We start from the raw sequence: 13,751 nt of genomic DNA, 5'->3' as shown, positions 1-13,751 counted from the left end.
ATTCACAAAACATTTTGTTTTTGACTCTCACTCTTGTCTCAAGGTCTGTGGACAAAGCATCTTCAAGTCTTTGCATGCACGTACAGCTATCAAAAACCAGTCTATATCTTTTTGTTGCATGTATCACACGTTTTTGTTTCTGTGAAAGGAATTTCCAGAACTGCACTGGTCAAATATATGGTTAGTGTTCATCCAACAGATATGCTTAAATCTAGCTCCAGATTTGAGGCTGAATTGTGTGTTCAAGGAGGCTTCGATCTGGCTCCCAAACAGAGGGTTGTGTTCTGTGTACATTTGGATTACACGCTAAATTAGGAAGCCTGGTCTAATTGGAGCTACCAGGTAGGCTTGTGCAAGAGGGCCAATGTGACAACAAAGACTGAAAGACTATTCAATGATATATTAATCTGTTGATACTTTTCTTATTGCAAAATATGTGGAAAGGACCAAAGATCATTAAGTAGCTTTACTCAATCAGTTGGTGTTCAGCATATTGGGGCATATTTCACTCCTGCTTTTGGACTGCAACAGCAGCTATATGTGCTGTGCCACATCAATGTCAGTTTGTGGCACATAGTGCCAATAGTAAGCAAGTGCCTATAGAAATATAGCCCATACAAACCTCCAATACCCTCACATTTTGTACAAACAGTGTCTCTCTTGTATACTCCCACATGATTCAAACTATGGGGAAAAAACATGGCAATTCTGCACATCAATGAAGTCTGATATTTCAAAATGAAATGCCATATAATAAATACTCACATGTTTTCGTGCAAAGCTGAGGGAAATAGGTGCAGTTTCACTTTAAACAGCAAACAAGTTTTTGGAGCATGATATTTATCTGTCCTAGTTTACTATATTTCAATGTGTTATATTGCATACGCTTTACAAACACAACTCACATTCACCATGCAGGGTGCCCATTACATAAATGCCAATGTCTGCACTGAGAATTTACATCAGTCGATGTAAATGAGAGTATTTGTATGAAGCTATCTTCCTCTAGATCTCAGGAGGTTGCTGCATGTCAGTTATTCTCCCTAAACGTTGATATTCCTTTAAAAAAAAAAGCCAAACAAATCTGAACTAAATTTCATTTAGGCAAAGGGGAGAAACAGATGTAACTATATATTATATTAACCCCTCTCCCCGCGTTAGGGCTAATGGACATACAGAATGCTGCTTGGGGGGAAAAAGGACTGTTTAGAGTGTGGGAGGATCTTACAGAGTCCTAGCTAATATTTAAAAACAAATTACTGCAACTGATCTGCTTATATAAGATCTACCTCTGCCCCTGAGATCTGGTGGGAGAATTCGGCCCTTACTCCTTTGAACTGCTGGATTAACTTTGAAATATGTTTAGTGAATATGTTCAGTTTCTAGTGTTCACTATGTTTTCATCTATGCCGAGAACAACATTGCTAACACAATGTGGAAGTCAGAAAGGCATTGTGCCAGACTGGAATGAACTATGGGACCAATAACTTGTCAGTGGAAATATCTGTAGCAGTCGCAAACAAGACCAAAAACTACTAATGCAATTTTTGATATTAGTGAAGGAACAGTGGGATTTTACATTGTCAGGTTTTTTTTGTTTTATGTCACCATTAGAAAGCAGAGGAAATTAATTACAAAAAATGTACACAGTCCTGATCCAATGTCCAAAGTGAAGTCAATGGACACACTCTGAGCTTTTAAGCAGGCCTTGAATATTACTGGCACACTGACAGATCCCATTAAGGATGCCACCTGTAGTACTGAGCTCAAATATTACATACATATGCATGATTTACCCAGCATAAAAAAATGAAATTAAAATAAATTGTGTATATGAGGCAGTGGTTTCATGATTTGTAAGCATCCAATTTATCTAAGTCAGTTTGCAATACCATATGGTCAATAGAAAGATTTGATCTGACATCAACATTAGTTCAGGTAACTTTACACACAGAGAAAGTTGTACTTTACATCACTGTAGTTTGGAAATATTTACACTCTGAAGATCTAGGTGTAAACTGGACAATCATAGGGTATGCTTCCAGTATAACTCACAAACACACACACACAATTTCATTTTTATTGCAGTGTTCCAGCTCTTTTAATTAGACTCAGCCATTCTGGTAAAGAAGCCCATCTGCTCATATTCCTAAAAACTCATTTTACCTGTGGCCAGTAGTCATGATTACCCAAAGCAGGAAACACCTGGAGATCTGGAAAGAAACTTTGAATGGTAGAAGTCATATTGCCAATAACATTAATGACCATCTTTGTGGAGAGTTCCTCCACTGGAACATGAGGTGGGCTATCCCTAAAAAGAAGAGGACTTCATAAGTGTCAAAGTAGTTACAACTCTGTAAAAAACTCCTCATTTGTTGTTCTGAACAACTCTGCCAATGCACCTAAATTCTGGCCTGGAATACTGCTACAGAACTCAAATAAAAAGCTAGTGTATTGTCTGAGAGGGTCCCTGCCAAGTCCCTCCTTTCCCCCCTTTATAAATAGGTTCCATGTTTAACAGAGAATCCCATGATAAATACTTACCACTATTAAGACTTCTCATAATCAAACCAACCCACTCAGAGTGGATATGTAATCTGGATTTCATTCCTTCACTCCCCCTCCCCCCATAAGACATTTAAGGGCAGGGGGCGGAGGTGTTATTTATTTCCCTCCCATTCTGTTGAAAATAAACTGCAGTGGGTTAATCTAGACTGGTCTGTTTATATATACACTTGTCAACACCCTACCCCTGAATTTACATAGCACCTTTTAGCTCGAAAGACCCTGAAACACAAAGACAAACCAGTAATCATAAGCATCACTACCCATCACTAAAATAAATACCCACCACTAAAAATAAAGCATCCACTAATTTACACTGAAGAGGGAATTGTAGGTAGGTAGAATGTGGTATTTTTGCTAGGACACCAAACTAATCACTTCGAGTTCTTACCGAAAATACCATGGTAGTCCTGTTTAACTACTGACATGGCCCCCATCATCACAGTGTTCAAATGCTTCATAAGCATTTATCTTCACAGCATCCCAGTAATAATGGGAAGTATCATTACCCCCATTTTACAAATGGGGGACTGAGGCACAGACAGAGTAAGTGTCTTGCCCGGGATCAACACAGGAATTGAACCCTGCTCTCCTGCATCCCGGGCCAGTGCTTCAACCACCGGAGCAGCCTTTGTTGATAAGTGGGCGGGTTTGTTCTAATTCTCATCACAAAGAGCACCACCACCACCAGCATAATACTGAGTTATCAGTTCAGGACTGACTCAAAGAGGAGAGGGGTTCCTCCGGAATTTTCCTCACAACCTGATTTTTTCTTGAAAGTCTCCCATCTGAGTAGTAGCCTGGCCTGACCCAGTCCTGTTCACCACATAAGTATGAACCCAATATGCAGATTCAAACCAAAGACTGCCTGGTCCTTCAGTTGTTAAGAGATGATGAGGGCAGCATTATAAAGCGGGTATCTTTTTTAACCAGCCACACCACACAATAAAGGACAGAGAAGTACTGCAGATAGAGAAAACGTAGCAGATGAAAATCACATAGGAGGTTACCATGGATACAGGAAGGTCTGACTGCGTTCAGGTACCTATAGGTCTCCCCTTCAGGAGTCTGTGACTAGAAGTATCCAGTGATCAGACAGTCTTCTCAAACCAAAGTGTTGTTTATTTTGTCAATGGGAACAATGCATTTAGAGAAAAAATATTTTAAAATAGTCTATACGCGTGTCTGACCTAAAGGCTTACCATCGGGCTCAACGGGTAGTGATCAATGGCTCCATGTCTAGTTGGCAGCCGGTATCAAGTGGAGTGCCCCAAGGGTCGGTCCTGGGGCCGGTTTTGTTCAATATCTTCATAAATGATCTGGAGGATGGTGTGGATTGCACTCTCAGCAAATTTGCGGATGATACTAAACTGGGAGGAGTGGTAGATACGCTGGAGGGGAGGGATAGGATACAGAAGGACCTAGACAAATTGGAGGATTGGGCCAAAAGAAATCTGATGAGGTTCAATAAGGATAAGTGCAGGGTCCTGCACTTAGGACGGAAGAACCCAATGCACAGCTACAGACTAGGGACCGAATGACTAGGCAGCAGTTCTGCGGAAAAGGACCTAGGGGTGACAGTGGACGAGAAGCTGGATATGAGTCAGCAGTGTGCCCTTGTTGCCAAGAAGGCCAATGGCATTTGGGGATGTATAAGTAGGGGCATAGCGAGCAGATCGAGGGATGTGATCGTTCCCCTCTATTCGACATTGGTGAGGCCTCATCTGGAGTACTGTGTCCAGTTTTGGGCCCCACACTTCAAGAAGGATGTGGATAAATTGGAGAGAGTCCAGCAAAGGGCAACAAAAATGATTAGGGGTCTGGAACATATGAGTTATGAGGAGAGGCTGAGGGAGCTGGGATTGTTTAGCCTGCAGAAGAGAAGAATGAGGGGGGATTTGATAGCTGCTTTCAACTACCTGAAAGGGGGTTCCAAAGAGGATGGCTCTAGACTGTTCTCAATGGTATCAGATGACAGAACGAGGAGTAATGGTCTCAAGCTGCAGTGGGGGAGGTTTAGATTGGATATTAGGAAAAACTTTTTCACTAAGAGGGTGGTGAAACACTGGAATGCGTTACCTAGGGAGGTGGTAGAATCTCCTTCCTTAGAGGTTTTTAAGGTCAGGCTTGACAAAGCCCTGGCTGGGATGATTTAACTGGGAATTGGTCCTGCTTCGAGCAGGGGGTTGGACTAGATGACCTTCTGGGGTCCCTTCCAACCCTTATATTCTATGATTCTATGATCTGATGGTAACCTGGCAGGCCTAACTTCTTCAGACTCCCCAGTGGGTGCCTTTGTCTCAGCCTGGTTCCCACAAACTACTCCACTCGTGCTTGAGAGTATGTTTCTTTTTAAACCTGCCACAGTTCTTTTGATCACCTATGCTCCTGGGTCTCTTCCTATCCTGGCATTATTGTCTCTTAACACCCACAAGTGTTTGCAGAGAAGTGGCTTCTTTTGAGTCATTCTTTTTCATGGATTCTTAAGAGTTTAAAGTCAGATGGGACTATTAAATCATCTAGCCTGACCTCCTAAGTAACACAAGCCATTAAATTTCATCCATTTATCCCTGTATTAAGTGTATTAAGCCCAATAACTTGTGTTTGGCTAAAGCACAGAAAGGCATCCAGTCTCCCAAGAGATGGAGAATTCACCACTTTTCTTGGCAGTTTGGTCCAGTGGCTAATCACCCTTGTTAAAAATTTGTTCTTTATTTCTTTTTCCCTCTTGCTTGTTTTTGCCAACAGCCAGTATTGAACTATTCAAATATATTTAGACAGTAAACATCCCAATAACCAGGTCAACATACAATATGAATAAATTATTCCACTGCACCTACAAATCTTAAACATTCAGTCAGTCTTGCAACTTGTTAGTAGGGATATCAAATTATTAAAAAAACCCTGCAATTAATCGATTAAAAAATAATCATCATTAATCACAGTTTTAATCACACTGTTAAACAACAGTAGATACCAATTTAAATTCAGCACGGAAGCATGTCCTCTGGAATGGTGGCCAAAGCATGAAGGAGCATATGAATGTTTAGCATATCTGGCACATAAATACCTTGCAACAACAGTACCATGTGAACGCATGTTCTCAATTTCAGGTGACATTGTAAATAAGACGCAGTCAGCATTATCTCCCGTAAATGTAAACCAACTTGTCTGTCTTAGCGACTGGCTGAACAAGAAGTAGGACTGAGTGGACTTGTAGGCTCTAAAGTTTTACATTGTTTTGTCTGAGTGCAGCTATGTAAAAAAAAAGTTCTACATTTGTAAGTTGCATTTTCACAATAAAGAGGAACTACAGTACTTGTATGAGGTGAATAGAAAAATACTACTTCTTTTATCTTTTAAGTGCAAATATTTGTAATAAAGTGAGCACTGTACACTTCATATTCCATGCTGTAATTGAAATCAATATTTGAAAATGTAGAAAAACGTCCAAAAATATTTAATATAATAAATAATATAATAAAATTTAAATTGGTATTCTATTATTAACTGTGTGATTAAAATTTTGATTAATCATGAATATTTTTAATTTAATTAATTTGTTTTACATTAATCACTTGCTTATAGCCCTACTTGTTAGTAATTCAGACAATGCAAGCGGAGCAGACAGAAGCAGCATTTAAAAGGCATCAGACTCAAATGTATTGCTGCAAACAGAAACAAATGTTTGAATATTTAAAACTAGTGCACTATGGTCTTCCAACTCTTCAAAGTGTTTCACTAACAAGGTAGCTATTGACTGACTCCATTACTTACCCTGTCCATATCATGAAGGAAGCTTGTTGTTCAGACTCTTTCATATACTTAAAGGCTGATAAAATAAGTTGATAAGGAGAATCACAGAAAAAATCTCCAAAAGGTCCAGGGTTGGAGGCATTAGCCCCTTTGGAAGAAGAACAAACTTTGGTGTGATCGCCAGTGATGTGGTAAGTAGGGTCTAAATGCAAGTCGGATACATGCCAGAACCGCCCTGTTTTTAGAAAACAAACAGTAATGAAAATGACTCTCTCTTGCCAAGGAGCTGAGTTTCTCCTTACAGTCTGCATTAAGATTGATGTAAGAGTCAACATCATCCTCTTTTACCCATGCTTCACAAATCTATTTATCAACTGAGATTGAGAAACTAGCCCTGGTGAATGTGGGGCCTATGCCATCAAGTTTGCTGACTTTAAGCTTTCATTTTAAAAACTAAATTTCTTGCCTTCATGATTACAACGACAACTTGCAAATGTGAACTGAATGTACAAGATGCAGTGTTGTAATCCTAAATCTGCAGACTGCTCCGGTGCTTCTGTTGCCCCTCAAAGTTTTGCTAAACAGGAGCAGAGTAAACTTAACAAACCTCTACTTGCGCTATATTGAGGACATCTTCATCATCTGGACCCATGGAAAAGAAGCCCTTGAGGAATTCCACCATGATTTCAACAATTTCCATCCCACCATCAACCTCAGCCTGGTCCAGTCCACACAAGAGATCCACTTCCTGGACACTACAGTGCTAATAAACAATGGTCACATAAACACCACCCTATACCGGAAACCTACTGACCGCTATTCCTACCTACATGCCTCCAGCTTTCACCCTGACCACACCACACGATCCATTGTCTAAAGCCAAGCTCTGCGATACAACCGCATTTGCTCAACCCGTCAGACAGAGACAAACACCTACAAGATCTCTATCAAGCATTCTTACAACTACAATACCCACCTGTGGAAGTGAAGAAACAGATTGATAGAGCCAGAAGAGTTCCCAGAAGTCACCTACTACAGGACAGGCCTAACAAAGAAAATAACAGAACACCACTAGCCATCACCTTCAGCCCCCAACTAAAACCCCTCCAACGCATTATTAAGGATCTACAACCTATCCTGAAGGATGACCCAACACTCTCACAAATCTTGGGAGACAGGCCAGTCCTTGCCTACAGACAGCCCCCCAACCTGAAACAAATACTCACCACCAACTACATACCACACAACAGAACCACTAACCCAGGAACCTATCCTTGCAACAAAGCCCGTTGCCAACTGTGCCCACCTATCTATTCAGGGGACACCATCACAGGGCCTAACAACATCAGCCACACTATCAGAGGCTCGTTCACCTGCACATCCACCAATGTGATATATGCCATCATGTGCCAGCAATGCTCCTCTGCCATGTATATTGGTCAAACTGGACAGTCTCTACGTAAAAGAATAAATGGACACAAATCAGATGTCAAGAATTATAACATTCATAAACCAGTCAGAGAACACTTCAATCTCTCTGGTCACGCGATTACAGACATGAAAGTTGCTATATTACAAAAAAAACCCTTCAAATCCAGACTCCAGCGAGAAACTGTTGAATTGGAATTCATTTGCAAATTGGATACAATTAACTTAGGCTTGAATAGAGATTGGGAGTGGCTAAGTCATTATGCAAGGTAACCTATTTCCCCTTGTTTTTTCCTACTCCCCCGCCCAGACTTTCTTGTTAAACCCTGGATTTGTGCTGGAAATGGCCCACCTTGATTATCATACACATTGTAAGGAGAGTGATCACTTTAGATAAGCTATTACCAGCAGGAGAGTGGGGTGGGAGGAGGTATTTTTTCATGTTTTGTGTGTATATAAAAAGATCTTCTACACTTTCCACAGTATGCATCCGATGAAGTGAGCTGTAGCTCATGAAAGCTTATGCTCAAATAAATTGGTTAGTCTCTAAGGTGCCACAAGTACTCCTTTTCTTTTTGCGAATACAGACTAACACGGCTGTTATTCTGAAACTTAACAAACCTGTGATCAGTCCCACTGCTGCTGTTCATGAGCCTGTGTGAGTGGTTTGAAACTGCCAAGAATCACATCCATTTCATTCTGTTGCCTCTGCTTGAGAAAGCTGTTAAGTATGGGCAGCAGAAAATGACCCAAAATTGGAGGATGAGATGGGGTGGAGTGATGGAGATCCTCCTTATTTACCACTGGGTGTGGGGAAAGAAAGAAAGAAAGCACTTCTCCCTTCCAACAGCTAGAGGAGGATGGAGTTTTAATTTTTTCAGACATATACTATACAAAGGTGGATAGGAAAGAAGATGCCTCCTGTTAGGGTCCAGAAACAACCTTCTCCCCAGCAGCTCTGATAACAGGCAGCCTAGACTTCTTACCAGCGCATGGAGGCTCTACCAGACTTATCTTTTGTATCTGTCTCTAGCTACTAGGTGTCTGGTAAGTTTTCAACTGCTGTTCCTGAGCACTAAGCAGAGACAAGCACCCAATGGACTTTAGGTGCATATTAAACTAAAAGATTAATTACAAAGTTACATATTATAGGAATACCGACCTTCAGATTTCAGATATGATAATAAATAGCCCTTTCAAGCTGTAGATTTCAACGCACTTTACAAAAGAGAAAATTATCTCTGTTATACAAAAGGGAAATTGAGGCATAGAGGCAAAGTGATTTGTCCAAGGTCACACAGCCTGACAATGGCAGAGCAGGGAACAGAACCCCAGTCAGACTCATCCTAGCATGCTTTAACCAGAAACTTATTTCAGGAACTTAAAAAGAAGATGTGAACATTTGAAAATTGTAATATTGCAATTTATGCTAATGGTTGCAAGATTTGTCTTCTGGAAACTTGCAGAGGTTTGCATTTGAGATGCATGAGTCACAGAAGCTGAGTATGGAGCAATAGTTCTTTTAAAACATGTATATAACTGGAAAAAAATAAAATCACACATAGAAAATGTGGAATTTGCTTTGCTGACCAAAGGCAAAACACAAGTTAATGTTTATTATAGCGGTATAGTTAATGTTTATATTATGTAAACACATACATTTCAGACATATTGCATTATTAAGTAATGCAGGACCTAGCCTGTATGCCATTGTCTGAACCACACATCATGCAGACAACATAACCTATACTCAGCTTTGGAAAGATTAGATTTTTTATTGGTAAATGTCAGTAACATCTATTTCACTGTACACACACACACACCAACCAACCAAAAAAAACCCCAATCTGGTTGTTCCATCTCAAAAAAGATATATTGAAATTGGAAAAGGTACAGAAAAGGGCAACAAAATGTTTAGAGGTATGGAACAGCTTCCATATGAGGAGAGATTAATAAGACTGGAACTTTTCAGCTTGGAAAAGAGACAACTGAGGGGGGATACGATAGAGATCTGTAAAATCATGACTGGTATGGAGAAAGTAAATAAGGAAGTGCTCTTTCTCCTTCTCATAACACAAGAACTAGGGGTCACCAAATGAAACTAATAGGCAGCATGTTTAAAACAAATAAAAGGAAGTATTTCTTCACACAATACATAGTCAACCTGTGGACCTCTTTGCCAGAGGATATTGTGAAGGCCAAGAAGCTGGAATGGGTGACGGGGATAGATCACTTAATGATTACCCGTTCTGTTCATTCCCTCGGAAGCACCTCTCATTGGCTGCTGTCAGAAGATAGATTATTGGGCTAGATGGACCATTGGTCTGACCCAGTATGGCTGTTCTTATGTTCATCAGTATTAGTCAAAAATTTACAGATAGGAAAAGTAAGAAAAATGCTACTTGAGAGTTAAGAGTTTGATTTAAGGATATTTACTTTTGTATATTTTGACATGTGATGGTCACAATTTGTGTTTGGATGCTTATAAAGCTTTAAGATTTTGAATCTTAACGTCTACTATCATTAAATAATTGTGTGATCCCCCATTGTCAGACACGCACCCCCAATAATTTCCCCAAACTGTGAAAATTTAGATCAACAACAATTGGGGGGGGGGAATATTTTAAAATAAACATTGATCTTCTCCCTCTATATATTATTTAAAACAAAAGATAGAATTCTGCCAAGCCTACTTGTAGCATGCTCTGCTCAGGTCAGGCACCGGCTGATTGATTTATCTGGGAGAAAGAAAAGGAGTACTTGTGGCACCTTAGAGACTAACCAATTTATTTGAGCATGAGCTTTCGTGAGCTACAGCTCACTGATGAAGTGAGCTGTAGCTCACGAAAGCTCATGCTCAAATAAATTGGTTAGTCTCTAAGGTGCCACAAGTCCTCCTTTTCTTTTTGCGAATACAGACTAACAGGGCTGTTCCTCTGAAACTTATCTGGGAGAGTGCTGGGAGTCACACAAATGCCTCAGCCTTGGGAATGGAAGTAAACAGCATGGCATTGTACGATTGGTGAAGAATAGAGCAAACTGGGGGAGGGGAGTGTATAAAAAGGAAAGGGGGAGGGGAGAATGCTTCCCCAGGCAGGGAAGTTTCTGGAGATTTAGAGCCAGGGGCGAAGGGAGGAGGGAGGCTGAGGACATACGAAAGCAGGTGAGGGAACGTGGCCGTGCCACAGAGCCAGTTCACAGAGGCAGGGACAAGCCACGCGGGATGGATGTAAAGCTTTCCCAGGCTGCTAGTGAGGTGTCTCCAGTGAGCCACCTAAGGGGGGGGGGGGGAGGGAAGTCCCTAGCTCCCCCCGCAGCAGGGGCCCGGGAGGAGAGCTCCGTCTGCCTCTCGTTCTCAGCGTGGGCTTTGCAATTAATCAGCAGCCGGGGGGCGGGGGGGGGGGGTGAAGGGGGAGAGGGGCAGGAACAAGCCCGGCTGGCTGGAGCTATTGACTGGCAGCTCCTTTGTGTCGGGGTCGCTCCCGGTCGGGAGGGTCTGGCTGCAGGCGACAACCCCACCGAGCCGGGGCCCCAGCCCTGCCCCTCCGCCCCACTTCTTCTGGGGTGGGGGGAGGAAGAGACAAGCCCGGCGGCTGCGGCTCAGCGCTGGCTCCCCGGCCGCCCCGCCAGACTCACCCACGGCTGAGGGCCCTGCTGGGGCGGCGGCGCCCGGGGCCGGCAAGCAGCACAGCGGCGCCAGCAGCAGCAGCCGCCGCCACAGGCTGAGCGCGCAGCGCCCGCCCGCCAGCTCCATGCTCCGCGCGGCTGCCCTGGGCCGGGCGCCTCTCATGTGATCGGCCTCGGCAGGGGGAAGGAAGGTGAGCTGGGGCAGGTCACGTGGCACCCCGCCTGTCCCGCAAAGCAGCCCCGCCTTGCACTGAGCGCCGCTGGCCCGGCTGCCCCAGGCCGGGAGATCGAGCCGTGGGGGCTGCTCCTGCTCCACCCTAGCGGTTAGCCCCCGGGAGCGTGTCTGCACCGTACCTTGCACCCAGCCTCTGATGCAGGTCTGAGCCCCAGCCCCCCCTTTACTCCGCACACAAATGAGTCCCAAGTCAGCAAGCCCGCAGGACCTGGGTCCTAGGACCCTGCTAGGGGGTGGGTCAGAGCTTGAGTCCTGTGGTGACTGGGTCCAGGGCCTTCTGTTCTGCAGTGTGGACACAGACCTGAGTCAGAAGCTCTGCATAGGCGTTACGGATGCCTTAGCATGACAATGAGACCCAGGTCCAGCAGTTGTAAACCCACCTTTACAATGCAGCGTGGATGCTCAAGCATGGACTTGGAAACCCCAAATCCACAAGCGCAGGTCCCACAGACCCAGGCTTGTGGTAGCGTGAAGACATACTCTTAGAGGTAGGAACTGTTATCCAAAGAGCAGTGGGGCCCCTTTCACTAAAAGCCAAGACTTCCAATAAGAAGAGTCACCTGTTGTAACTAGGGTGTTTTATCTCCCCTAGGACAATTGGCAGGAGAGCCAAAGTTCATGTGTTAGAGAGAGACAATCACACCTTTAGAGATGGAAGAGCCCAATGAGATGATCGAGTCCTCTGCCCGGAGGTCACTGCAAGAGTGCAGTGGTCTCCGTTAGCTAGTGTACAAGAGATGGGCCTTACAGCATTTGCCTAGGACAGTTATTAGCAGACCTCATTGTCACAGGCTTCTATTATTAGAGCGTATTCTGCACTGGATGCATCCAGAAACCTCTGACATGTAGGGAAGCCTGCTGGAGGTACAGTGCAGAACGGACTAAATATATCTGAGGTATAAGATTACAAGTGCCTTAGAAAGAGGCATATGGTCGCACTGCATAGTTAGGAGAGTTGCAAGTCAAGAGAGTTGTGTTCTTGTTCCTGAGTCTGACTCTCACCCGGTGGCCTTAGGCAAATCATTTTGACTCAGTGCCTCAGTTTCTCCATCTGTGAAATAGGGCTAATGATACTTTCCTTTGTAAAGTGGCTTGAGATCGGTGGATGAAGAGTGCTATGCAACAGTGAAGTAATATTATTAGCAGTGTAATAGACAGAATTTGGTCCTAGGTTCCAGCTACAAACAAAGGGCCCAATTCTGCAAACACTTGGGCATGTGTGTAACTTTGCTCCTTTTGCTCCATGGGACTGCTCCCATGAGCAAAGTTGCATGTGTGTATAGAGGGCCTCAAATCCTGCACAGGTCACAGGTGGACCTCTGCACCTCATAGAATCATACAAATGTAGGGCTGGAAGGGAGCTTGAGTAATCAAGTCCAGCCTCCTGTGTTGAGGCAGGACCAAATAAGCCTAGCCCATCCCTGACAGGTATTTGTCCAGTCTATTCTTAAATAATCTCCAATGATGGCAATTTCACAACCTTCCTTGGAGGTCTATTCTTGAGTATAACTACCCTGATAATTAGAAAGCTTTTCCTAATATCTAACCTAAATCTCTCTTACTGTAGATTAAGCCCTTTACTTCTTTTCCTACCTTCAGTGGACATGGGGAACAAATGATCACAGTCCTCTTTATAAAGCCCTCAACATATTTGAAGACTTATCAGGTTCCCCCTCAGTTTGCTCAAGGCTAAACATGCCCAGTTTTTTGCACTTTTCCTCGAAGGTCAGGTTTTCTAAACCTTTTCTCAATTTTGTTGCTCTCCTCTGGACTCTCCAATTTGCCCACATCCTTTCTAAAGTTTGGCAATCTGAATTGCACACAGTACTCCAGCTGAGGCCTCATCAGTGCTGAGTAGAGCAGGGTAGTTACCTCCTGTGTCTTACAACACTCCTGTTAATACACCTCATGATGCATGAGCTTGAATGTATGAACTTGCAAGATCAGGGCTTAAATGTCTGCAGAGTTAGGATCCAGTTTTGCATTGCTCCATTTTCCAAAGCAGAGTTATGGCCAAAGGACTAATCTTTTGGTAACGTAGTATAGCAGTGTTAATTCTAAATCTGAGTATGCCTTGGAAGGGATATTCTGAAGCATCTTACATTCCAGAATGAATAAAACTCCAGTAATTATAGAAATA

General features: G+C 43.1%; 1 protein-coding gene across 3 annotated transcripts in view; it reads right to left on the bottom strand.

The window, feature by feature from the left end:
- SMPDL3A (sphingomyelin phosphodiesterase acid like 3A) overlaps positions 1-11,554 on the bottom strand; it is a 46,132-nt gene extending 34,578 nt beyond the window's left edge. Inside the window, exons 1-3 of one of the 3 annotated variants that reach the window (XM_048844648.2) lie at positions 11,386-11,554; positions 6,343-6,556; positions 2,167-2,311 (exon numbers count right to left, since the gene is read on the bottom strand). In XM_048844648.2, coding sequence (XP_048700605.2) covers positions 2,167-2,311; positions 6,343-6,556; positions 11,386-11,539 — 513 coding nt within the window. In that variant the 5' untranslated portion in view covers positions 11,540-11,554. The remainder of the gene's footprint in view (positions 1-2,166; positions 2,312-6,342; positions 6,557-11,385) is intronic. The other 2 variants (XM_048844649.2, XM_048844650.2) reach the window with 2 other exon arrangements.
- Between the last annotated feature and the right edge of the window lie 2,197 nt (positions 11,555-13,751).

This window comes from Caretta caretta, chromosome 3, assembly GCF_965140235.1.
Source record: "Caretta caretta isolate rCarCar2 chromosome 3, rCarCar1.hap1, whole genome shotgun sequence".
NCBI lineage: Eukaryota > Metazoa > Chordata > Testudines > Cheloniidae > Caretta > Caretta caretta.
The sequence above is the reverse complement of the archived record's forward strand: the minus strand, read 5'-3'. Positions and strand labels throughout refer to the sequence as shown.